Source organism: Anopheles cruzii, chromosome 3 (assembly GCF_943734635.1).
Source record: "Anopheles cruzii chromosome 3, idAnoCruzAS_RS32_06, whole genome shotgun sequence".
Lineage (NCBI taxonomy): Eukaryota > Metazoa > Arthropoda > Insecta > Diptera > Culicidae > Anopheles > Anopheles cruzii.
In genome coordinates this window covers 17,098,184-17,122,993 of record NC_069145.1, presented here as the reverse complement: position 1 = coordinate 17,122,993, position 24,810 = coordinate 17,098,184, and the positions used below count along the sequence as shown (strand labels likewise).

General features: G+C 52.0%; 3 protein-coding genes across 3 annotated transcripts; 1 reads left to right on the top strand and 2 right to left on the bottom strand.

The window, feature by feature from the left end:
• Window positions 1-2,758: 2,758 nt before the first annotated feature.
• Window positions 2,759-4,700, top strand: LOC128269960 (glucose dehydrogenase [FAD, quinone]-like). The gene is made up of 2 exons (XM_053007363.1): window positions 2,759-3,101; window positions 3,175-4,700. Exons 1-2 carry the CDS (start codon window positions 2,759-2,761, stop codon window positions 4,698-4,700), a joined length of 1,869 nt encoding a protein of 622 aa, XP_052863323.1.
• Window positions 4,701-6,666: 1,966 nt separating this feature from the next.
• On the bottom strand, window positions 6,667-14,114 carry LOC128269959 (uncharacterized). Its single transcript, XM_053007361.1, has 3 exons — window positions 13,946-14,114; window positions 7,121-7,511; window positions 6,667-7,027 (listed from the first exon to the last, which is right to left on the bottom strand). The coding sequence occupies exons 1-3, from the start codon at window positions 14,112-14,114 to the stop codon at window positions 6,667-6,669; spliced, it is 921 nt and encodes a 306-aa protein (XP_052863321.1).
• Window positions 14,115-20,386: 6,272 nt separating this feature from the next.
• Window positions 20,387-24,578, bottom strand: LOC128269957 (uncharacterized). The gene is made up of 6 exons (XM_053007359.1): window positions 24,559-24,578; window positions 21,382-24,495; window positions 21,240-21,291; window positions 20,792-21,136; window positions 20,622-20,712; window positions 20,387-20,546 (listed from the first exon to the last, which is right to left on the bottom strand). The coding sequence occupies exons 1-6, from the start codon at window positions 24,576-24,578 to the stop codon at window positions 20,458-20,460; spliced, it is 3,711 nt and encodes a 1,236-aa protein (XP_052863319.1). The 3' UTR covers window positions 20,387-20,457.
• Window positions 24,579-24,810: the final 232 nt, after the last annotated feature.

The following is a 24,810-nucleotide window of genomic DNA, read 5'->3' as shown; positions in this document are numbered from 1 at the left end:
ATTCCTTTCGCATAACGATGCTAGATTTTAACATTCTAGTCCGACGAGACCGCGGTGAACCGCCACGGGGTTTATTGACTTCGGTGCGAGTCGGTTTAACAACCTTTCGGCAGGCAAGCTGATACTGAAAGTGACGGTGACCGAATCGCGAAGCACGCCGCACACCGTCCAGAATGCAGCGGCTGCCAGAACACGCTCGATGGCACGTGTGGCGTAAGCTGCGATTAAAAACGGAGTTGGTTGCGCCAGTCGTCCGGCGTAGAGTCGAAAAACCGGATCCTCGGTCATGCCCATGCCGAAGTCCTGTCCCTTGCAGCCGCACGACTGGGCACGGCAAACCTTCTAATCGATGTCGGACATCGCAGAAGCTCGCGTACCCAGCAGCCACCGAGAACTTGTCCCATGTAGGTCACAGCCGCGGACCGAGCTACTGTCCTCGACTACTGGCTGGCCGGTCCCGCTCAATCAACCTGCTCGCCCTCTCGGAAGTCTGCGGCACGCCATTGTCGCAGTGCGGCGCGAACAAACACTCGCTAATCCCACAAACGCGAGAAGGTGTCTCGCGTTGGGTTGGGTGTGCGTTTTGAGGTATTTTTATTTACGAAAGCCGTCGTGAACTTCACCTTCGGGCAAGCGGTGGAAACCGTGCCACAAAATTGCCGCTACGCAACGCCGGGCCGGACAATTGTCTCCACCGCGACCCCGCGCGTCACACGGTGCTCGGCGGGTCTGCTGCAACGAGCGGACGACGATAATCGACAATTTGATGCAATTGGTTGCGCTTGATACGCGACTTCTATGACCACCGCTCTTTTTTTTGCTTTCGTTCAACCTTGTCAGCCCGTCACAGGCCACGGGCTAATCGCGAAGACGTTCGGGGCCCGGATCGGTATCGGATGGCTAAAACTGCATCCGAGCCGCCAAGATCGCCAACAAGACGCCGCAAGACGTTCGGCCACCTTCCAAAATGCGGACAGCCAGGGCCCGTGAGGAGGCGATCGATCGCGATCGTGCGTTTAGGACCGACGAACGTGTTTCGCTTAGAGTCGATGGTCACGCACCCGATGCCAGCGGTGCGGCCGGGTGTCGGAGGTGTGCGATAAGGTTTCACGTTTGAACGAAGTAGAAGGAGAGGCCAGCTTCTGGCAGCCTGGTGACTACTAAACGGTGCGCCACCACCATTAGTTGCATTTTGGACCCCACGGCGAACGGAGGTGTGCCTAATCCGGCCACCAAGGTGCGATATTGAAAACTGATGTGCGAACGAACCGCCGTCGGCCACTGCTGAAGTGTTGCTGCTGGAGTGTGCTGCGGCTGCTGGAGTGCTACTGCCTGCCGCTGTTGCCGAACGCTGCCGCCTCCCAAGGTCAGTGCAGTGAAGAACCGTTTGAAGGAAGCCCCTCGGCATTGTATCGTTTGGGGCAGAAGACGGCTCAGAAGTGTTTCGCTGAAGAGGGTCCAGCTACAACAATGTGAAATGAGTGTGTGTTATTGCATTCCATCATTGAATCTCCAGTGAAGTGGTACGTGTGTTCGTATGATCTGAGATGCTAAACTAGTGAACCCTAACGAGTGTCGGTCGGATGTAATTCTTTTGACTTTTAAATATTCGTGTGCTAAATCCAAAACTACTGGCCTTAATTTAGATCAACCATCTTGAGTTCTTAATGTGAAACCTTGTGTGGAACCATGGGGTCATGGTGTGGAACCATGGCCCCAACTGCAAATGAGTTTTAATTTAGATTGAATAGTTGATACCTGAACACACTTTATGTTGGAGATCATCAAACCGAGAAGAAGAACCCGCAGCACATCAGATGCAGTGTCAAAGGCTGTTTAATTTGAAGAAGAAACCCCAACACCCACGGTGACCATCGTCTAGTTCCGTAACATTATCGTGTGTGAAGATCAACTACCTTCAAGAAATCGTTCTTGTTAGTTTGGGCAACGGAAGGAAATGACCACTATTTAGTGAGCCCAAGGCAACGCTAATGGAGGCCGTTACACTGACTCGTGGGACTAGCCGAATAGTTATTGACATTTTAGTTCAGCCGGCAGGTTTAAATTGTGTCTCGTTCTTAGACCGATCCATTACTGGTGTTCCGCGCGTGACCCGGTAGAATGGGTAGAATAATTAGGTAACGGATGCGCGAACGAGATCTTCTGCTAGAGGTCTCTATAAAAACGGTTCTGTGTGATTGGCATTTTCGCTCGTTGCTCGTGCCCTCTGGCGTCTTCTTCGTTTAGCTTCGTTGGTCATCCTAATAAAAATCAGTTTCGCAGTGCAGTGCGTGCCATTACACGACACCGCGGGTGTTACCCTCGACATTAACATCGCGACGCGAGACGGCGCCACGCCGTAGCAGACATTGAATCGAATTCGATCCGTGCGCTTCCTCGATGGGGCCCGAATATTGGCCAATCCCGCCCGAAACTGGTTGGGCCCGCAGTCGGTGCGACACTCGCGAAAGATCTCCATCGGTCGCCGCGATCGGTCAACACCCGGTCCGTTTGAAAGTTGAAGGTATTTTTTGCGTCGATCGCCACTCAGCTCAGTGCAATTAATCGATTGTGTAGTGCCTCCCCGCCGGCCGGCCACCCGACCGGGGAGTCAGTCAGGCCGTCAGTCAATTGAAGAAGAGCCACCAAAAAAGCCGCCAACCCCAATGCATACCACATGTGTCCATGGCCGTTGGCATTGCCATAATTAAATGTTTCCTTCTGTCGGCAGAGTTTCGCAGAGGGCCCCCGTTGAATGATGAATGCCATCGTGGCGATGGCGCGGCTCGTTGGCCTAATGATGCTGGCGCTGCCGGCCGAAGTGGCCGGCCAAGGAGCGGCTTCGACCGTGCTCGAGAGTCTGTTCGACGAGCTGAGCCTGATGATGCGCCGCGGCCCGAACGCATCGGTACCGATCGCGGAGGCCAAGCGGATCCGCAAAGAGTACGACTTCGTAGTGATCGGGGCCGGTTCCGGTGGCTCCGTGATGGCCAACCGGCTGAGTGAGGTCGCCGGTTGGAACGTGCTGCTGCTCGAGGTGGGCAAGGAAGAGAACGCCGTCTCGAACGTTCCCCTGACGGCGGGTTTGACAACGATCACTGGTAAGTTGCGTCTGGCAATCCTGGGTTCTCATGGGGGTCCCATGTTGACTGGCGTGTGTCACGATCGTTGCAGGTTACAGCTGGGGCTACCGTTCGGATCCGATGCGGAACGCGTGCACCGGGCTCGAGCAGGGCGTCTGCTACTGGCCCAAAGGACGTGGGCTGGGTGGCACGAGCCTACTCAACTTCCTGCTGTACGGCCGTGGACACCGGCGCGACTACGACGAGTGGGAGCAGGCGGGCAATTACGGCTGGGGCTACCGGGATGTGCGGAAGTACTTCGAGAAAGCGGAGCTGGTGAAGGGGGGCCGCCCGAACCCGGACGGCTATCTGCACATCGAGCAGAGTTCCTTCGAGACGCCGATGCTCCGGCGGTACATTGAGGCTGGCCGGCGGCTCGGGTACCGCCACATCGCTCCGAATGATCCGGTTCAGCTGGGCTTCTACAAAACGCAGGCCACGATGGTGAACGGGGAGCGCTGCAGTGCGGCCCGCGCGTACCTCAAGCCGGTCGCCGGTCGGCCCAACCTGGACATCTCGACCCGCTCCTGGGCCACCCGGATCCTGATCGATCCGCTCACGAAGACCGCGTTCGGGGTGGAGTTTACGAAGAACAAGCGAACCCATACGGTGCGCGTCCGGCGGGAAGTGATTCTGGCGGCGGGTGCGATTGCCTCGCCGCAGCTCCTCATGCTGTCCGGGGTCGGGCCCCGGGAACACCTGAACGACATGGGCATACCGGTGGTGAAGGACCTTCGGGTCGGCTACAACCTGCAGGACCACCAGACACTCTCGGGGCTGGTGTTCACCGTCAACAAGCCGGTCACGATCCGGGAACGGGACATGCGCAGGCCACTGAACGTTCTGAATTACCTCGTCACCCGGAGCGGACCGTTCACGCTGCCCGGCGGGGCCGAGGGTATTGCTTTCGTGAAGGTCAATGGATCCCGGTCGCCGGACGACTACCCGGACATGGAGCTGGTGCTGGGGACCGGGGCCGTCAACAACGACGAGTCGGGGTCGCTGCGGCACACGTTCGGCATGACGCCGGAGTTCTACGAGCGGACGTTCGGTGGCGCCCGCGGTCAGCACGCCTTCGGTATCGCGCCGGTGCTGATGCGTCCCAAGAGCCGGGGCCGGGTGTGGCTCAAGAGTCGAAACCCGTTCCGGTGGCCGCACATGGAGGGTAACTTCTTCGACCATCCGGACGATATGGCGACCATGGTCGAGGGCATCAAGCTGGCGGTGCGTATCGGGGAGTCAGAAAGCTTCGCCCGGTACGAGGCCAAGCTGCTCGAGACTCCGTTTTTCGGCTGCCAACAGCATCGCTTCCGGTCGGACGAGTATTGGCGCTGCTGTTTGCGGCGGGTCGGCGCCAGTATTCAGCACCAGTCGGGCACGTGCAAGATGGGCCTGGCCACCGATCCCGATGCCGTCGTCGATCCGGAGCTGCGGGTACACGGCGTTACGGGGTTGCGCGTGGTCGATGCGTCCATCTTTCCGATCATCCCGTCGGCCCACACCAACGGCGTGGTCATCATGATCGGCGAAAAGGCGGCCGACATGGTGAAGGAGCATTGGGCCAACCGAGTGCAGTAGTGGCGCGTCGTGGCAGCAGTGGCAGGCAGCCACACGGGAAGTTAAACTAGTCAAACGGTGTCGGAACCGGGTAATAGTAGTAGCAGGACAAAGTCAGGCTCATCGTCAGGCAGCAGCCTGATACTTTCAAACGTAGCTGTAAGAGACGACATGACACGAAAAGAAACGGTTTTAATATTTGTTCAATAAAAACGAGAGCAATAATGAAGTTTACTAAAACGAATTTGTACTTGAATGGAATCGGCCGTAGAACCCTACAAATGTCGCACGGATGATGGTTCTTTTCCAAGCTTAGTTGCATACCTCGGTAGGTTTGTGTCTGAGATGCGAAGCACACGAAGGTAATGAGTTCGAATCCCCGTTATGGTCGTTTCTTTTTCACACTACCTGTTGTGAAACATGCAAAAGAAGATGCTTGAAATTTCTTTCTTCGATTGAAATTGATTGATAAAACTGCATTTGTGTTTGGCATTGAATGGAACAGGGTTCCATCCAGTTTACTTCATGGAATCACATTTCTCTCCTAACTTCCTGCTAAAGATAGTTAAATATAAATACAACTTGAATGTTTCCACGATCGCATCTTCTGTGTTTGGCGAAGAATGGCCATACACGAAACAACATTCGTTTTTTCGCTTTTTTATAGATCTACGGGCCATACGATGATCGTCTACGATGTAGCAATGAATGTGATTTTGATTAGCTTGCGCGCGCAAATGTCCATATCTTATCAACTAGCTCCCTAGTAAAACTCCTATTATTTGCTTTCGGTGATAATGTATCTTTTTTTGTGTGTTCGCCAAAATCATTCACAAAGCGCAAACGTCCGATATTAGAAACCGAGTCTGTGAGGCTTGCATCTGTTGCAAGAGTACGAGTACCAAACTTATAAACCATTTGTGGTTTATAACAAACCACCTAAACGTTTAACGAAAGCGGCACAAATGCGAATGTATCGGATCGATTATGTACTAAAGCGACACACCACCTAATAGTAACCTGCTGCTCTGGCCACACGCACGCCAAAAGGATATTGTTTGATTGTTGCATTCCAAATTGGATGTTGCACATCCTTTTAACTGTTTGCTTTTTCTGTATCACTTTCTGGATCGATTTTATCAATCTATTAAGAAAACAAACACGGAAAGCAGACATTTAAAAGCGAAACATAAATCTGCGTTTAACCATTGTTTGCGCGCTGATACACGAACATTCCACCGCCATTCCCGTTTATCGCTTAGCGTTCTATGGTACTCGGTAGGTCTCACAACAGACTGATTGATTGCTTCTCGAAAGGGTGGTTTCTTAGTTTCAACGATAAACGCACCAGCATCTGATGCAGGTGCGTGTTCCCGCCGGCGCAACTGTTGGCGATTGTGTATAGACTGTGTGTCCTTTGGTGGTCTACGAATCTCTTGAAACGCCCCACGCTGTCTCTACAGACCCTTGATCTGATTTGTCTTGCTACTTGCTAACACCGAAAGAATGATAAACCTAAAAGCATCTCCTACAGTTAACGAATACCGCCCGGCGGCCGTGGTGGCCAATAAATTAAAAACGAACCCAGTAGCGGGTCCAGCGGCTAAAGGTGCGCAATTCTCGTCGAATTTAATTTAAACAATTAGTCGCCGGAACTGAGACAATCATCAGCCACCCAACGATCGCACCACGATCGGGCTAAATAATCTCCACTTAGCGTGCGAAAATGAGCGGTTGAAGGGGTCGGTTCTGAGAAAAACGAAATGGCCCTCATCATCGGTAGCCCGGTGAGAGGCGCAGTGGCGCTTCATTTTGACGATGCGTCGTCTCTGGTCAACACATGCTGCTGCTGGCCAACGATTGATGCGTTTGTTCACAAGTGTCTTCCATCCGTTTTGTGTCGTCGCTTGGTTGCTTTCTCTTCCTTTCCCATTTAATTTCTGCAGACTTTTGGGGTTGGTTTGCTCCGCACGAGGAGAGCAGCAGCCTATTTTTGTACCGCCACGGGTGGCGCCACGGGTATTCGCTGGTTCTGCGCCCCGTAGAAGTGATTACGCAGCGGCTCGTTCTCCGGGTTGGCCATCACCGACTCGATGAACGCGTTCGTTTCGTCCTGTAGCTCCGAGAGCCGCAGCTGCAGTTCCTGATTGCGCCGGATCAGCCGGACCGTCTTCAGCGCGATGTCGAACAGTCCCTTGTGGTTGTTCGGATGGTGCGGTACGTTCTGGTGGTGATGGTGCAACGGATGGTGGTAGGACCGGGAGGCGGAAAATACTGCGTACGTCGAGACGCTGCTGTCCTCGCGAAAACCATCGTCATCGAAGTCGGACATACTGTACGAGTTACATCTGTAAAAACCGCGGACCGAAAATGGAAACAATTGTCATTAAAACGCTCTTTTTCGTGGCGATTCGAAATCGCTTGTTTGCCGTTAAACGCACCGGCAGCTGACGATGCTTCCCAGGGGCGAAAAATCACAGTTCCGATCGTCCATCGAGCTTGAGCACCCGCTCGACGAGACGCTTATCGACCGGCGACTCCGAACTCGGTTCTGTCCGGCGGCGGCGGTGGCGGTGGTACAACTACTGCCATCCTCGGTCGTATCGATACTGTCCATCGGATCGCTCGGTTCGGGGCTGGTGATTCCGCAGGGAAGGCCACCGCTACCGCTACTTACGGTGCTACCGCACCCGAATTCCGACGACGAGCTCGTCGTGTCGTCCACCAGCGGCTCGAGACCGGCAGCAGCAGCGGAACGTAAGCTACACTTCTCGTACGGCGTCCGGCTACGGACGGATGTTTTGTAAGATGATTGCTTCTGAATTTTACCAACTAAAACGACAAAAGACCAAAAAAACCGCAGATTAATATGGTGAAAAGAGTCTAAATAATGAAGAATAAATCCTTCTTGCATTCCACGACCATTACCCGCCATTGTCGCGAGATCCATGATACACTAATCGAATCGAATCTGATCTTAAATCGATTGCCCTTGACACCGGGGCCCGGGGAAATTAATGCGATCAGCAGCCCAAGAGACACCCCCGATTTGAATGTGATGAATAAACGGTTTTATTCAATTAGAAAACAGTGCCACAACCCGGGCGCGCCCCTGGTGGTTAACGGTAACCGAGAACGGTGGCCCCCTCGAAACAATCGGAATCCGGTGCGGCGATAGATAGCGACGGCTGCTGCTGTCTCTCTGTGTTCCAAGTGGCGGTGCGAGCCATAACACACTTACGTGATCGCTTACAACGGGAAATCGCGCGCACTCGCGATAAATTCTATCAACTCGGTCACGTTACATCGACTCAGCGCCACGAAAACCATGGGCGGTGGGGGGCCTCTCGTTGGCGACAGCGACAGTGGCCGGCCACTCGGCAACGAGGATTTCGAACTAGCGACGAGCAAAGCGCCAAGCACAACAACTAAAAAAACCCGGGCCCAACTGAGTGGTGCGGAGACGTAAGACATAAACCCTCCAACAGACTACTGGATGGACAACTGGTGGACTGTATAGCCATAAAACCCACCCGATTGCCCGCGAACGGCGATTTAAATAATGGCCCCCGAAGCACATTCCTGGAGCGTATCCAGGCGGTGGCCGCCGTGCGGGCACCAAGTAAATATAGCGACGCTCCGCAGGAGAAGGCCCCGCGCACCCGGACCGTAAGCGAGATCACGTTCCGAAGCACTTGCGAACGGACACCACCACGCCAACCACCACCCGGGGATCGGTGCTCGCGGTGGGCCGCTCGTCCCAACGGTTGCCATACGGTTTTCGTTAATGAGAGCGTAGTGTTTGTGAAAACAACAATTACGAAACACGGCACGGGCCGTTCCTCGGGGTTCTGACGTGTTTTTGGTGTTGGCATTCGATTTTACAAATCTACTAGAATCTTTGGCCGTATTTGAATGCTGTTCATCATCCGTTCATTTTAAACAATGTTTAAAACTTACAATGCAGATTAAAACATAAATTTTCAACATGATGCACGAGAAAAAAGTTCGTTTAAAAGTCGATATGCGTCACAGTCGCTCATCGATCAAGTTGTATTTAGCGAATATTGAACAAAAATCGTCGTCAGCCGCAGTGGAATTCATCAGATGACGCACCAAGCAAGAACTGAATTGTTGAACGGGAAATTCAACACAAATACTTTCGGAGTGAATTAATCTCCTTAGGAGTGAATTAATCTTATGCCAATCGCAATCAATCGCTCAAATTTCCCAATTAGCACGGGCAACAATTTATTCACCCGCAAAATCCGAAACTTCCCACACTGAAAATGATCCGAAAATTCGAATCGGCCGCCATTTAATTATCATCCCCCACTGACATCATTACACGGAGGAGTTCAAACGAAATGCTTGGGCGCCATCGGTTGAGTTTATTCACCTGCTTTCGCGCTAAACCGCTGGCCACGGCGCCGCCGACGCTGCCGTAACATACACACATCGGGGCACCTTCGAATTCCCACCATCATCATCAAACTTAATTGCATCGCACCCCCCTTCTGACCCTCGGTGTCGCTTGCCGCCCGGCGTAACGCACCCCTTGGTGGGATCCCATGCTCGGACATGCGCAAACAGTACCGCTTCCGGTACCGCTACGCAACAGACAGCCACGGTGTGCCAACACAACGCACCACAACGCCGTGCCATGTGCGCCACACCACACCATCCGGCCAGCAACGTGCACACGCTCTGCCACCACACATCCTCGGGGAGTCGCGTTGTGGCCACGTTGTTTTCAACCCGACGCGCGGCCACGTGGACGTGACCGATGCCGATATGCTTGTCTGGGTCTACCGCGCGCTAATATCGCGCATACTGATGTGTGGCACGACGATGTCCGCTCTCTCGAAATGGAAAACGGCACCGGGTGCCGCCACCACTCCAACCCAGGTTCTCTGGTGTCTCCGCTGCGAGGTGCTAAAACATCGACCCATGCTTCGCACCTCCGTCGAGGCCAAAAACAAATTCCTCCAGCCTTCCTCAGATAACATTCTCACCGCGGGTTCCTCTCTTTGCGTCTTGAACCAAAACAGACCAGAGTCGAGTCCGCGCTCGAGAAACGGTGAATTTCTTATCGCGCGCACCGAACCTTGAAGGAGATTATTCGCCCACGCCCGGAACGATTGCTCGTCCCCGCTGTCGCCGCGCCATGGGGCATTAAATCCTTCTTCCGGCACCCGCGGCCAGACCGGCTGTATGCATTAGTTATTCGCTCTTTTTTCTCTTCACGAGGCCGGCCGCTCGACAGCCGGTCGTGTCACGTGTTCCGCCGGCCGTTGTTTACCGTCGCGCCGGCTTCGCGGTGCGGAGTCGAAAGGCGAATACAAAATGTACACCCAGCTGTGGTGCGCGCCCGTCGTCGGCATAATCATCCGCCGGGTACATGCAAATTGGCCGCCAGTTTGCATTGATTTTGCATTAGAACATAAAAACGAATGTTCTAATGCTTAGCACGACGATGACACCATGGTTTTGGGCTGATAACTTTTTGTCATCGCTTGAAACTGAATCTTCTGCCGCCAAAAGCAGATGAAATGTGAGACGAGTTTCGGTGTGGAAATAGCAACACCTCTGGACCGCAAGCGTAGGGGGTCCCCGGAAGTGACAACCACAACGTACTTAGACGGGCGTGAACCGTCCTCCCCGCCCGTATCAGCGCAGCGTCGTCACGTGTAGTAGCAAGTGATTCGGTGTCTTGCCTTTGGCAGAAAGGCTATGGTAGTCCCAATTAGAGTTTGAAACCGAAAGTGGCCGCTGGCAGACCGGAGTTGAGGTTAGTTTACACAGCACGGTAGCGTCTCGGTTTCTCGTTCTTCGGACAAAAATCGGCCATCGACAACGAGTGTAAACATCGTAAAAGTCGCCGACGACCAAGACGCCGTCGTTGCCCATTTCCAGGCCAAAAGGAGAACAAACTTTTACTTTCGTTCTTTTCGCGTGTCTTATCTTGCCCTCGGCCCCTCTCTCTTTCCTTCTCGAATCTCGGTCAGTCCATTAAGGTCGTAATTGGTTTCGCCAACGAAACTCGATCCGCGACGAGGGACACGAAAACGCAGCCGACGTCGTGGCCATGATTCTTCGTGTTCGTGTGTGTGTTGCTAACCGGTCGATCTGATCAAGTTAGCGTTGCACCTCGGCCCGGTCGCCATGATCCGCTTCAACGAGACCAGTACACTTGCTGCGACACGTGATGAGCGCGTCATGAAACGGAACCGTGAGCAATCAACGGTTGTGGGCTGGCTGGCTGACTGGCCAACCCCATTGCCAACTGCCTCTTCCTCGTTATCGCTCTGTTGCGCGCTCTCGTTCTCTCACACGCACGTGAACTGCAGCAACCGGACCGGACAACATATGGAGCCCGTTCTCGGTTTCGTTCTGCCGCGCGGAGGCCAGCCACGGCTCGACACGCCGGTTGCGTCCGACACACACGGCAAAGCACGAGGATCGCTCGCATGGCCGTGCACGACACCGTGATGCCGTAAGTCGCGACTATCTCGCGCCGCGCTCCCAACCACCTTTCTCACACCTGCGCCCAAGGGGACCGCTTCTGGACGCAGTTCCGAGTTTCTCAACTGACCTGCCCTACGCCCCATCATGAGCGGCATCACCCTGAGCGTCTGTTTCGTTCTCTCTCACGCGCACCGACCCTTTTTTCATCGATCCTTCCGCCTCATCATTTCACGCATCACCGATTTGATGGCCATTGGGCGTTCTCGCGTTCTGAACAACTGCTTTCGCGCTAAACCGCTGGCCACGGCGCCGCCGACGCTGCCGTAACATACACACATCGGGGCACCTTCGAATTCCCACCATCATCATCAAACTTAATTGCATCGCACCCCCCTTCTGACCCTCGGTGTCGCTTGCCGCCCGGCGTAACGCACCCCTTGGTGGGATCCCATGCTCGGACATGCGCAAACAGTACCGCTTCCGGTACCGCTACGCAACAGACAGCCACGGTGTGCCAACACAACGCACCACAACGCCGTGCCATGTGCGCCACACCACACCATCCGGCCAGCAACGTGCACACGCTCTGCCACCACACATCCTCGGGGAGTCGCGTTGTGGCCACGTTGTTTTCAACCCGACGCGCGGCCACGTGGACGTGACCGATGCCGATATGCTTGTCTGGGTCTACCGCGCGCTAATATCGCGCATACTGATGTGTGGCACGACGATGTCCGCTCTCTCGAAATGGAAAACGGCACCGGGTGCCGCCACCACTCCAACCCAGGTTCTCTGGTGTCTCCGCTGCGAGGTGCTAAAACATCGACCCATGCTTCGCACCTCCGTCGAGGCCAAAAACAAATTCCTCCAGCCTTCCTCAGATAACATTCTCACCGCGGGTTCCTCTCTTTGCGTCTTGAACCAAAACAGACCAGAGTCGAGTCCGCGCTCGAGAAACGGTGAATTTCTTATCGCGCGCACCGAACCTTGAAGGAGATTATTCGCCCACGCCCGGAACGATTGCTCGTCCCCGCTGTCGCCGCGCCATGGGGCATTAAATCCTTCTTCCGGCACCCGCGGCCAGACCGGCTGTATGCATTAGTTATTCGCTCTTTTTTCTCTTCACGAGGCCGGCCGCTCGACAGCCGGTCGTGTCACGTGTTCCGCCGGCCGTTGTTTACCGTCGCGCCGGCTTCGCGGTGCGGAGTCGAAAGGCGAATACAAAATGTACACCCAGCTGTGGTGCGCGCCCGTCGTCGGCATAATCATCCGCCGGGTACATGCAAATTGGCCGCCAGTTTGCATTGATTTTGCATTAGAACATAAAAACGAATGTTCTAATGCTTAGCACGACGATGACACCATGGTTTTGGGCTGATAACTTTTTGTCATCGCTTGAAACTGAATCTTCTGCCGCCAAAAGCAGATGAAATGTGAGACGAGTTTCGGTGTGGAAATAGCAACACCTCTGGACCGCAAGCGTAGGGGGTCCCCGGAAGTGACAACCACAACGTACTTAGACGGGCGTGAACCGTCCTCCCCGCCCGTATCAGCGCAGCGTCGTCACGTGTAGTAGCAAGTGATTCGGTGTCTTGCCTTTGGCAGAAAGGCTATGGTAGTCCCAATTAGAGTTTGAAACCGAAAGTGGCCGCTGGCAGACCGGAGTTGAGGTTAGTTTACACAGCACGGTAGCGTCTCGGTTTCTCGTTCTTCGGACAAAAATCGGCCATCGACAACGAGTGTAAACATCGTAAAAGTCGCCGACGACCAAGACGCCGTCGTTGCCCATTTCCAGGCCAAAAGGAGAACAAACTTTTACTTTCGTTCTTTTCGCGTGTCTTATCTTGCCCTCGGCCCCTCTCTCTTTCCTTCTCGAATCTCGGTCAGTCCATTAAGGTCGTAATTGGTTTCGCCAACGAAACTCGATCCGCGACGAGGGACACGAAAACGCAGCCGACGTCGTGGCCATGATTCTTCGTGTTCGTGTGTGTGTTGCTAACCGGTCGATCTGATCAAGTTAGCGTTGCACCTCGGCCCGGTCGCCATGATCCGCTTCAACGAGACCAGTACACTTGCTGCGACACGTGATGAGCGCGTCATGAAACGGAACCGTGAGCAATCAACGGTTGTGGGCTGGCTGGCTGACTGGCCAACCCCATTGCCAACTGCCTCTTCCTCGTTATCGCTCTGTTGCGCGCTCTCGTTCTCTCACACGCACGTGAACTGCAGCAACCGGACCGGACAACATATGGAGCCCGTTCTCGGTTTCGTTCTGCCGCGCGGAGGCCAGCCACGGCTCGACACGCCGGTTGCGTCCGACACACACGGCAAAGCACGAGGATCGCTCGCATGGCCGTGCACGACACCGTGATGCCGTAAGTCGCGACTATCTCGCGCCGCGCTCCCAACCACCTTTCTCACACCTGCGCCCAAGGGGACCGCTTCTGGACGCAGTTCCGAGTTTCTCAACTGACCTGCCCTACGCCCCATCATGAGCGGCATCACCCTGAGCGTCTGTTTCGTTCTCTCTCACGCGCACCGACCCTTTTTTCATCGATCCTTCCGCCTCATCATTTCACGCATCACCGATTTGATGGCCATTGGGCGTTCTCGCGTTCTGAACAACTCGCGTGGTGCCGCTGCTGACGATCGCCACCTGGATCGCAACCCCACCTCCAGCAGCAGTTCAATAGAGTTCGTTCCGGTCACGTGTTAGCGGTGGATTGTGCTTGGGGAAGCAATGGTTTCGAAATCAGCCGCGTATCGATCGTATAGCGTCGCGAGCACGCTTTACGTACCGTAGTTTATCACGGAGAAGTTGGCCAGCGAGGGAATGCCGCCGACACCACCACCACCGGCGGTTGGTTGGGCAGGGCTCGGTGACATGGGTGACTCGCTGCGGGCCGGCGACGGCATCTGGAGATCGTCAAGCGCCGGATCACTTCGTGGCTGCGTGGACAAAGGCATCCTCTCGCTTGTTCTGTTCAGCGCAGGCGGGGGGCACTGAGACGATTGTCTACGGAGATGGAAAGCAAAGGGAGAACACGTTAATTAGAGGGATGATAATGTTGGCATTGTATGGGATTAAATCGTTGTACGCAGCAATTTATTAGTCCACCGAGCTCTAGCACTCGGCAGCTGATAGCCACTCGTTTCTTATTCCGAATCTGTGAACTCCTTTTGGTCGCATTAATGAAACGAAAGACGACTGATAGTTTGGTGCATGTTGGTGATAGACTCTTTCCGATAGATACCCCCCTCGGTCGGGGTCGATGCTCGCAATCTATACTGAAGTCTATATACGCTTCAGTCGTATCTGCCAAAGCAGTGTTCCCGTTCAATGTTTTACAAATTATTTCCTCTTCGTAGCCGCTCCCTTGGTAACCACGCAGCGTTGCGCGTATCTCGTGCCTAGCCTCGCCTGATAGGCGATTGAAAGGCAAAGAATCAATTACCAAAAAAGAACATTTACCATTCCGGTTGGCGGTGGTGATACAGTTGTGAAAACAAAAATGGCAGTACCGTGGCACAGATAGCGGTAAGGGGTGTTGAGAAACATCGCAGTTCTCTTTCCAAGGAGGGGGCTATTTTTAAGACCTCGGAATCCAGAGGAATTGCAAATCTACTTCATCGGCACACCGCATGATTAGTGCAGCTAAATTTGGGCTCCTTAAATAAACTCTACCAAAATGGTTGCAGCGTTCGTGCACCACGCAGCTTCACAGCATGCTTCGTTTGGAAATGTACGTCCATTTTCAATCAGACCTCCTTCCCGACACGCCACACGGTTGCTATGCCGACGAGCCTACCGTCCTGCTTTTCGTCGCGGCGATCATTTCGCGCCCGTACCAGGAAAGCCAAAAATGGTTCTCCCCGAAATAGCTTCAATTAATCATTTTCCAGGCAGTCTGGCAGCTCCAGGCGGCTGCAAAGTAATTGAGCTTTCACCACCCGGGGAACCGTTGCGGTTCCAAGCATCGGAACGTGCTTAGGCAGTGGCCTGGGACCAACCGGGGACACAACACATCGTTAGGCGACGAAGTCCACGGTTTATGCTGACGGCGGAGAGTGAATGGGTCAGGCAGAGGAAACCACAACGAAACTAAAATAAAGCCCAAAGGTTAGAACATCGCGTGTCGAGTTCAACGACTCTTACCTGGGTAGGCGCGGCCACACTCAACCACCTGCAGAGCTCAAGGCTTCCGGTGGCGTCGATCGTGCGATGGTAGCGGGGTATCCGGTTACACGCTCCCGTTTGACAACTTGCGGCGCTGAACCAATTTACGAACGCCGGCTGAACCGGGTTAGCAAAACCGCGCGCCCTGTGCACACAACAATACGAAATGGCGTCGCGAACGAGATGCGAAATTCCGGGAAGGCCGTAACAAAAAATGGCCGCAAATGCTCCCCTTTCTTCTTTGGCCGCTTCAGTAGTACGCTTCTTTTATGGCTTCGCTTATCTCCCTCCTCCGGTTCACTTGCACGGTAAATGGTTTCTAATTTTTGGCCCCCGACGCTACGTCACCCTTCTGTTTGGCAAATGGCAGCACACATACACACGCACACACAGCCGAGAAATCGTTCGCCAGCTTGTTGCAGCTCTGGCGTCTTCCCACCGAACAACAAACAATAAAGCACACCAAACCTAACACACACACGCAGCACAACAATGGGATCTGATGCCGTTTCTCGCAAACAGCCAACTAGACACACTCCGAAAACACCTAGCGCGTTTCTTTTCGTTTCTTTTTTAGGCCTCCAGAAACACTCCTTGCTAATGGCCGCGTAGGATAACGCAGCGTAACGCGAAACGACGGTATTTTAGCCCACGAACTGACACCGCGTAATGGGCACAGAGGAGTAGGCCGAAGCAAAAAATCCTTCCAACAACGAAACACACAACCAGCTCGTAGAAATTCTCAGCGGCGACTATGGCGATACAATACACGCGCGGGAATATGCTGAATTCATACCGATCGCAGTGTGCTGTGTGTTTCTCTCCCTCTTTATTTCGCTCTCTATATCTCTCAGAAACATACACACAGAGAGAAGCGCGCGCACACGGATCTGGGGCGCCACACGATGCATAACATATATAACATAACAAAATTTGACACTTAATCGGTAAGCATGTGTCAATATAATAAAAATGTATAGTTAAAATTAATAAAAACTTCAAAAATAAGAACTTACATTATCCTTACGTTTGTAAACAAACGCTCGTTGTTACGTGTTATGTGTTATGTTTTACAGGGTCCGCTGAGCCACAAAGCTTTTGACACATGCTTACCGATTAAGTGTCAAATTTTGTTATGTTATGTTATACGTTATGCATCGTGTGGCCTCCCAGGATCGCTCTCTTTATTTGCCGCGCGGCTTGCTCTCACTTCTCGGTATCGATCTGTCTGACAGGCGGCGCGGGGACCCCCCACGTTTCCAACCCCACCCTGTTCCTTCTGCTTTGTGTTGGATGGTGTTGCTTCGTAATATAGCCGGGTCGTGGGGCCCTCAACGAAAGAGGTGAGGGGTCTGTCTGACACGTTTCCGCTCCGTACCGGTCCACCCGCTGCACGGTGGGTGGTGGGTGGCGTGAGTCACGGGAAAGGCTGCCAGTACACGTGCTCACGCCTTCGCTTCGCTAATCGTCTCACACACGGTTCCACCTTCCCCCGCGGTATTTTCGGGTGGTACGAATCAGGTTTTTGATGGCGCTAAAAAAACCGAAAGCCGATGCTTTTTTGGTAACAAATTTACACCGCGCCGGCCCGTCAGCTCTGCAGCAGCTTCCTAATCAGCCGTATCAACAATCCGCTGGTTTCGTTGCAATAACAACCCGGGAAGCCCTAAGTGGCGGTTGGGTGGGAAGCAAGCATATGGCGCGCAGTTCATCGCCTCCGACCCGGATGGCGTGAGGCCTCATTTTTTCTCTCGTGGCTCCGGTTTATGAAATGGACTTCCGGTCGCCGATCCGGAGCCCTTATTAAAGCTACCGCCAATGGTCAGCTTTATTCTTAGCGTAAATGTCTTAAACAGTCAAAACATAATCTAAAAACCAACGCCAACTGGTTAATGTCGAAAAAAAGAACGAAAGAGAGATAGAGAAACAATATTATTTCTATTCTTGTAAAGAAAACGGACCGCGCACCGATTGGAGTTTGGTTTCTGTTGTTTTTTTCATTGTTTCCATCTTATCGCATTTCTGCTTCCCGACGACAGCATCCGCCGGAGCACGTGCCTTCCGAGAATTTTGCCAATTTGTGGCGCGTCTTCGTTGACGGCGCACATCGAACACTTTTTTCTTTTCGCACCACGCACCGTACGCTTCCCGGAATGCAATGCCTACAGTAGTAGTAGCCATTTTGCCAAGATTTATTGTTTGACTGGCAACGCGCCGATCGGTTGAACGAGTCCGGCCTTTTCGCGGTACGCCTTTATTAATGATCTCTGCCTTTTCCGTTTGAGCAACAAAAGCTGTTCATACATTTTATTACAAAATCAGATTGGCACTGATTTTTGACCTTACTTTCGACAAGTCCTTGCACGCGGCAGTTATGAAACTCGCTCGCTCTCTCCAAACTCTAGTTTAGGTTTGCGAACTGGTTAGGTTTGCTTATCAAAAACCCGGTGTCCTCAAACACTGAAGTCTGCTAGATTTGTTATCCGTCACGCGCGCTGAATGTTTCGCCTCGATGAATGCATAATTTGGGTTCACGGCGCTATGCTTTGCTTTCGGCTGCTTACCGAGTCGGCTGAGGATATCAAAGTTGATTGATTTTCAAAGCAGAAACAGACCGCACGTGTCTGCGTAATGGCATGGGATGTACTGCTTTTTTCTTTCTTCAGTCCACCCTCGATCTAGAGATTATAACTTGGTGGGATTATCCTTCATTAATCATTTTTTCACCTCTTTTACCACCTTGTCTCTGCAGGGTTTTGGGAATTTTCGGAAATGTTAAGCGACCCTTCTTGGCGGAGGCATCAGTACGTTCGAAAGCCATTACGACACGAACGCAGCGCCGAGGTTTGGGTTACGGAACGGTGGAGTGTAACTGAATCCTTTCGGCATAATCAGTACGGAGAAAGAATTGCTCACTCGTTTGCTTCGTGGAACGTCCGAACGGGCGTGTTAGGGTGTCCTGGGAAAATCTCGCATTATTTACTAAGCATCCACCACGCCGGCAGAAGCACTCACAGTTCTGGGAAGCAAGAGCGCTCAGATTAACTCCCTGCCAGATGGGAGCAAAAAGCCGGCACGCGCCCGTGTGTTCGTTAGACTAGTAGCCTTTTTCCTGATCAAATTTCGGCCCCATCGGCAACGATGGACCTCTGGGAAATCCGAACCTAACGCTCAACTAGCGATGGTTGCAGACTGAAGTTGAAGAGCATTATACGAACTCCGGTGCGCTCTAAATGTAGCGACAGTATCGTAAGTGAGTAACAAAAGTTGAAATTGGACTGAAGTCTCCCGATGATGGCCGACCATGGTACGGTTTGCTTCCGGTTAAAATTTCACCTTCAAGCGCCACAATTTGAATGATGGTTCGGAAAATGTCTTTCCAGCTGATAAATTGCAGATTACGCTTCGGTGAGCGCACGATGACCAAAACGAGGCCAATGTTTCGCACGGCACGTTAACACGTGCGTGACGGGACCGAACGGTCACGTTTGTCGACGCCGCCACGTTGGGAGGAGAGGGTTTGGAGTGAAGCAAAAAATAGGAAAATAGCGAAGCAAAAGAAAATGGCTTACCACAACAGGCTTGAAGGATGGAAACAAAGTGTACGTTAAATGTGTTATGCAACCGCAGTAAAGTGAAAAGGGTTAGCAGCGAGCAATGAGAACTCGCATTACTTAATAATAAGAAAAGCTAATCAAAAACGCAGGTGAAGACCGAATATTGTGTAATTTTCATTCATGATTTTGACAAACAACCGGCTACAGGAAATTGACGCGATAGTGTCTATTTGAATTATTTGTGGAATTCGTCCAAAACTGATAACGGCAACATTACCATATGCACTAAAACAGCCTCGATGAAGCGTGTTTGCTTGAATCTTTTCCATTCATGCTTTCGATGTACTTGAAACTACAAACAATAGCGTTTTCGGATGCCCCAAACAGCGAGAGCCATTAGTTAGTTGGTAAACCTACGGGGCCGAGTAATGGCACTCTGGCAAAGGCCCATAAGCGATCCATTTTCCACACTTCAAAGTGTCAGCAACGATGCTCCGTCCCACGCCGATGGAAAGCGTAAAGATGCCACAAGTGGGTGGCTGTGGATTAACAACACTACACACAAGGAAAGGAAAATCTAACATCAACAACCTGGTGCCGGAATGAAAACTTCCACACGTGTGTCCAACACTTCGTATCGATGCGCCATACGTCGCTGAGAATGCCTTCGTACCGAAAAGAGACGGCAGGTTGCGTACGTTCGACGAACCTGCGCCCGTTGGCCTACATTTTCCGGCTTGCGGTTAGCACCAGAAGCGAAGCTAAAGTAGGACTTGGATACGCAAAACATGGCAGTGCTGGAAAGGTTGTTTGTGGTTAACAACTAGAGCTAAACACCCCATGAGATCTTTGGGCGCAGTAATTGTCTAAACTTTACACTTTACAGATTCGGGCAGTAAGCAAACCGGTCTGTAAGAGCGCAGAAAGACTCACGCAAACTAATTTCAGCATCGTTTGTTGGTTAGTAATGTTTGGACACACAGTAAGACTATCAATGTTTAAAGAAAACAGTTATGTGGTTTATAGGTTTTTCAGGCTTTGAGCTACGTTCCTATATACAAGGTTTCTATGAGACTCTCTTGCGCATGCCGCGAGTCTCTGGGGAACTTTTTAGAACTGTAAAATACCACCATACAACTCGTAACTGGTTTCGTGGGTGGGCTATGATCATAAATTCAACGAGTCGTGTCCCATGGGCTGGAAAATTGTGTAAGCAACCAAACTTTTAGGTACAGGCAACCGTTCCACAAGTTTTCGATTCTAGCTGTCCATGCCTAGCCTAGCTCAGATGATGTTCCTTGTGCCAGATGGCGATTGGGATTACACAATAATATCCTGCATAGCATTGAACCAGAAAAAATTTATTTAAAAATGTCAGTTTCAACAGCATAAGTTCACAATTTTGCCTACAAACTGTCTCTAAAACGGCTTTCGATTAATAAGGTTATTAGCATTCTTAAAGACGAAGGCCAAAACCGATACATGAGTCGTTCCGCTGTAACATTTATTTATATCGGAAAAATAACAATCTTTTTATAGCTTTCTCTCAATTTTTCGTTCACCTAGTACTAGTCGCCTATTTCACCACGCGGTCTTTTGGCACAATGGTCTTCATCATGAACAGTATAGACGTTTCTGGTCCGTTTTGAATCTCGTACCGAGAATCTGCGTGAAAACACAAAATACCAAATAACGGTTACCATTCCAAGTGTAAGAAGAATGTCCCACAAGTTCACTTACCAGGGGATAATATCAGGAAATCGCCTCCCTTAACTTGCAACTGGCCGTTTTCGATCGTGAAAGTAAGTGCACCGTTGAGGATGAGAAACCTCTGCAAAATCGTGAAAGTAAAAGAACAAACCAACCGTCAGACTCGCGTTGATTTCAAACTCCAAACAAGTGCGCCGTACCAGCAAACATTTTTTTGCACGCGTCAAGTTCTTCTTTCCATTCGGCGGTAACCGGATGAACCCAAACTGTTCCGCTTCTGAGAAGGTGTAGAAAGAGTACTCTACATCTCGCAGCTGCTTGAACTCCAAATGATCCAACGAGAAATGCTGGTAGCCTACTTCCGCCGATGGTACCTTCTGCGGTCTTCGTTGCTGCTGGTTGTCCATCAGTCTCAGCATCCAGTCCATGGTTTGTCGTTTTTGCGCCAAAAGATCCTCACTGTTGCCGGCGTTTGTTGCTTGCATTGGTTTCCCGGCAGCTGAACCGCTGTCGCCGGATACCACCGTGTGCGCCTCGCTAACGGTCTGAGGAAAGAGAGTGAAAGTGTTACTTCCCTTCATTACGAACGATCAAGAGGCCAAAACGAGGACATAAAAGTTGACCACATGTACTGTTCTCGGTACGCACCGTCATGACTGCCGAACCAAGGCCAGAGTCATGTCCGTTGGAAGATGCACTCCTGTGCGTGAGAGATGATGACAAAGAAGACAAAGGGGTGGCCAAGTGTAGTTCTTCGGTTGGCCTCGGATATTTCTTCTTGGCAGCTTGCTTCTTCTTAGGCAGCTCCGATGGAATCCTAAAGCCTTCATTGTCGAACTGCTCTTCCGGTTGCGTCTTTTCGTTCGACTTCTGATGAACATTATGACCCTCACTACCGTCTGTCTCCTCAGGCGGAGAGGGTGCTGCCGACTGTTTTTTCGCAACTTTCGTCCGTTTCTTGGAAGATTTTTTGGGCATTTTTCCCCTTTCCAGCTCGCAACAGCGCTTAAAGATTTCCTGCACATTAGGATTGCAGTACATCGGTCCATCAGTTTGCGATATCATCGGATTACGGGCCAGTACCTCCATCGGCATGCGTCGGTTACGATGACTCCGACGAATGCCGTTAGTGTCCACGCTGCTGTCCACCTGCTGCCGAATCCCATTCGCAGCATCTTTTAAATCCTTCGTCGTAATCGGTAGGGCTTTCACGGAATTCTTTTTACCCTTTGGTCTGCCAAGCTTCTTTGAGGGTTTGGCCACCTTTACTGAATCTTCTTTCTCCTCTATCGCGCTCAAACCAACGAGCGTAACAGAGCGCTTCTCCAATGTTTCCGTGTTTTGCTTCTCATGCACTGGGCTGTGAGGGACCGCTGTCACCCTTGGTGGGCTGCTGTTGTGACTTACCAACGACTGGCTGACATTGAGGGCCCGTTTGATGGTTTCTTTTGATAGTCGCGTAACATGCACTTGCAATGGCCGCATTTCATTCTCCAGGCGTGATTGTTGAACCTCTACTTCGTCTACGACCATCGACATCGGTTCCGCCGTAGTCAGCTCACCGACGGCCACTGATTCGGGCAATTCATTCGCAGAAATCTCCTTACCAAACAGCTTGCGACGGTCCCTGCGTGTCTGCAGCTTTTCTACCACTTTCTCCTTGCAGGCTTCCTCCACCGTTTTGAAGTAGCTAACCGTTTCCGCATCCACCTTCGCTGCGGTGCGCTTCTTCTTCTTTTGCATATTTAACGTTGTGCGGCGTTCGTCTTGGCCTCTGCCTGTATTAACGGGTGGACCGTCCTGGCTCATGAGTATCTCATCCACCAAAGCGAGCATTTTCACCGACACTTGATCGTGTGGCGAGGAGCCCATGATCCGATTTCTGCGAACGATGGAGTCAGTCTCTAACGGTTCAACAGTAGTCTCATCACGAGCGTTCGGTGCCAAACTTGTTTCGTGAGAACGCTTTCGAGGGGAAACATGATCCTTCTGGCGTTCAGCCGTTTCCATTCCGGTTGCCTCACTAGTTCCGTGTGCAGCATCAGTGTCATCGCCAAATGCAGACGGTGGTTCGAAGATCTCGTGCACAATAGCACGCGGAGTGTCAATATTGGCGATCGGAACAGGGCTCGTCACAGACGACGATAAGCAGTTGTTACGCATCGCATTTAAATTGTTCCCACTTCCGGCAGACATTTCATGACTCCACTCGTCGACGATCATGTTAATCGTATTCCGGTTAGTTCGATTTGCTCTCGTTGTTGCAGTTCCTTGAGGACCCGATGAATCAGCTAGTTCTTTGTTGCCCTCCATCTGGTCGATATGGTCGATGGTTTCTTGCGATCTGAGGGCTCTGCTTTCTTGACGCTCTTCGTGATCATGTTGCTGCCCTTGTAACGATGATCTCGGTGACTGCAGTTCCTTGCTAACACCTTCACCTTTGTTTCGGTATGATTTGGCTGGTGAACTGATAAGCGGTGCAGGAGCGTTATCCTCCGAACGCTCAGAAGCTAGTTGCTCTTTCGCGGCACCGGTGTTGGCGGTCACTGTCATACTTTTCCTGGCCAGTTCAGGGCTACGCGTAACATATTCGAGCCTCCTATGCGCCGCAGAAGATTGCAATTTGTCTCTAGATCGTTCTAAATCACCTCGCCGCTGCTGGCGAGCGGACGGCGTCGCTTTCTTCAACTGCTTAGGGCTGGGACTCGGTTCTCTTGCAGCTTCTTCTTCGGAGCTTTCATCCGATGTTATATCTGAATCTCTCGGTGATCTTAAATAGTTCGGGGATACTTCACGAATCTCGTGCAACTTTGCGGCAAAACTGACACGATTCCGCACCGGAGTCGAGCCATCGGAAACGGGTTTCCTTAAAATGCTTTGTCTCGGCGTCGAGAAACTATTCCCATCCCCAAGGACCTCACGGTTTTCCTCCTCCAGCAGCTGTTGGATGGACTTCCTGCGTACATCGGAACGGCCTCCGGGTGAGACCCTTAACCCACTGAGGGGCGTGGAGCATACGCTGGGTGCTCTGCGTACTGGACTAGGCGTTTCCGGAACAATAAGCACATCTTGACCACGGGGTGGAGTTGTTGCCCGGTTGTTTCGCTCATCACCGTCCACTTGATCTTGTGTGGCCGGAACGAAGCTGTCATTGGGAGCAGCGTCGGGGATAGACGATTTTGGAGCACCAGTCGGTACCGGCTCATTACACTGCACCGCCGGAGAGCTTTCCGAAATGGGAGAAATTGTCTCTTTGATACTTAGGAAATTTTCATCGCTTCGCTCCTGGCGATCGCCCGCGTTGGGTGTGCTCGATATTAGATGTCGCAATCTTTCACACTTCAACTGGTTGGACCGCTGGCACTCTCTCAACACTGCTAAGCGGTTGAGATTTGATTCGATGGCAGAATTACGAAGCGGCACTCTGCCTAATCTGCTCTGGTTCGGAGAGTTTCCGCCGATGGTCGCAGCTGCAGTGCGTTGGTTGCGAGGGCTTGAAACAGACGAAGGCATCCCTCTACGAGGACTGAGAAAAGAGGGTGTTCTGCTGTCGATCTGTAACACTGACACAGGTGGATTGGGTGATGGTGGTAACACCTCAACTCCATCATCCGATATAGTCACATCTGACTGTACAGACACCACCGGGGTCACCATCGGGGTTGCTTTAGCGACTGCCCCAGCGCCACCCGACTGTTTAGTTTCCCTGTTCGGAGACCGCAGGACGTTGTCAAACCGGAACTGAATCGGTGCGTCGTCTTCGCGAAACAACTGATTTAGCCTGGGCCGTTTTGCCTGGCCATTTCTGTTGCGAATGAACTCTATCAGCTTGTTTCCACTGGACGAATCGAGAACATTTTCCGATAACAAACCATCGATATCCGATAGTCGCACGGGGGGAAATCTGCACAAAAAGAAAAGCCATTACTAACATTTTTCACCGAAGCATGGATTTCGGTCAAGTTACTCAGGATGCGGATGAGCCATCACTTTCGAAGGTGCGCTAAAGAACGATTCTATCGATAGCAGCGATCGCGGTGATACAATGCATCGGAATCGTCCCAAGCGGAGTTTGTTGAGCACCACACTTCCACACACAAATGATCCCAATTTGTACCGCGTCACAAATCACTGTGCACTGGGTAGGATTTATTGAAAATTAACTGTTTAAACTGTGTTATTCTACGTTGTTGGCGAACAGAATGTCGTCACTCTTTTC

What these genes read in the sequence shown, in the direction of transcription:
- LOC128269960 (XM_053007363.1), top strand. Translation starts at nt 2,759, where the DNA reads ATGAATGCCATCGTGGCGATGGCGCGGCTCGTTGGCCTAATGATGCTG. An exon ending in GGGTTTGACAACGATCACTG is followed by an intron (nt 3,102 to 3,174) that starts GTAAGTTGCGTC and finishes CGATCGTTGCAG; the next exon opens with GTTACAGCTGGGGCTACCGT.
- LOC128269959 (XM_053007361.1), bottom strand. Translation starts at nt 14,114, where the DNA reads ATGCCTTTGTCCACGCAGCCACGAAGTGATCCGGCGCTTGACGATCTC. An exon ending in CTTCTCCGTGATAAACTACG is followed by an intron (nt 7,512 to 13,945) that starts GTACGTAAAGCG and finishes TTGTCGTTTTAG; the next exon opens with TTGGTAAAATTCAGAAGCAA. An exon ending in GGAAGCATCGTCAGCTGCCG is followed by an intron (nt 7,028 to 7,120) that starts GTGCGTTTAACG and finishes CGGTTTTTACAG; the next exon opens with ATGTAACTCGTACAGTATGT.
- LOC128269957 (XM_053007359.1), bottom strand. Translation starts at nt 24,578, where the DNA reads ATGGCTCATCCGCATCCTGA. An exon ending in ATGGCTCATCCGCATCCTGA is followed by an intron (nt 24,496 to 24,558) that starts GTAACTTGACCG and finishes CTTTTTGTGCAG; the next exon opens with ATTTCCCCCCGTGCGACTAT. An exon ending in TTGGTTCGGCAGTCATGACG is followed by an intron (nt 21,137 to 21,239) that starts GTGCGTACCGAG and finishes CTCTTTCCTCAG; the next exon opens with ACCGTTAGCGAGGCGCACAC.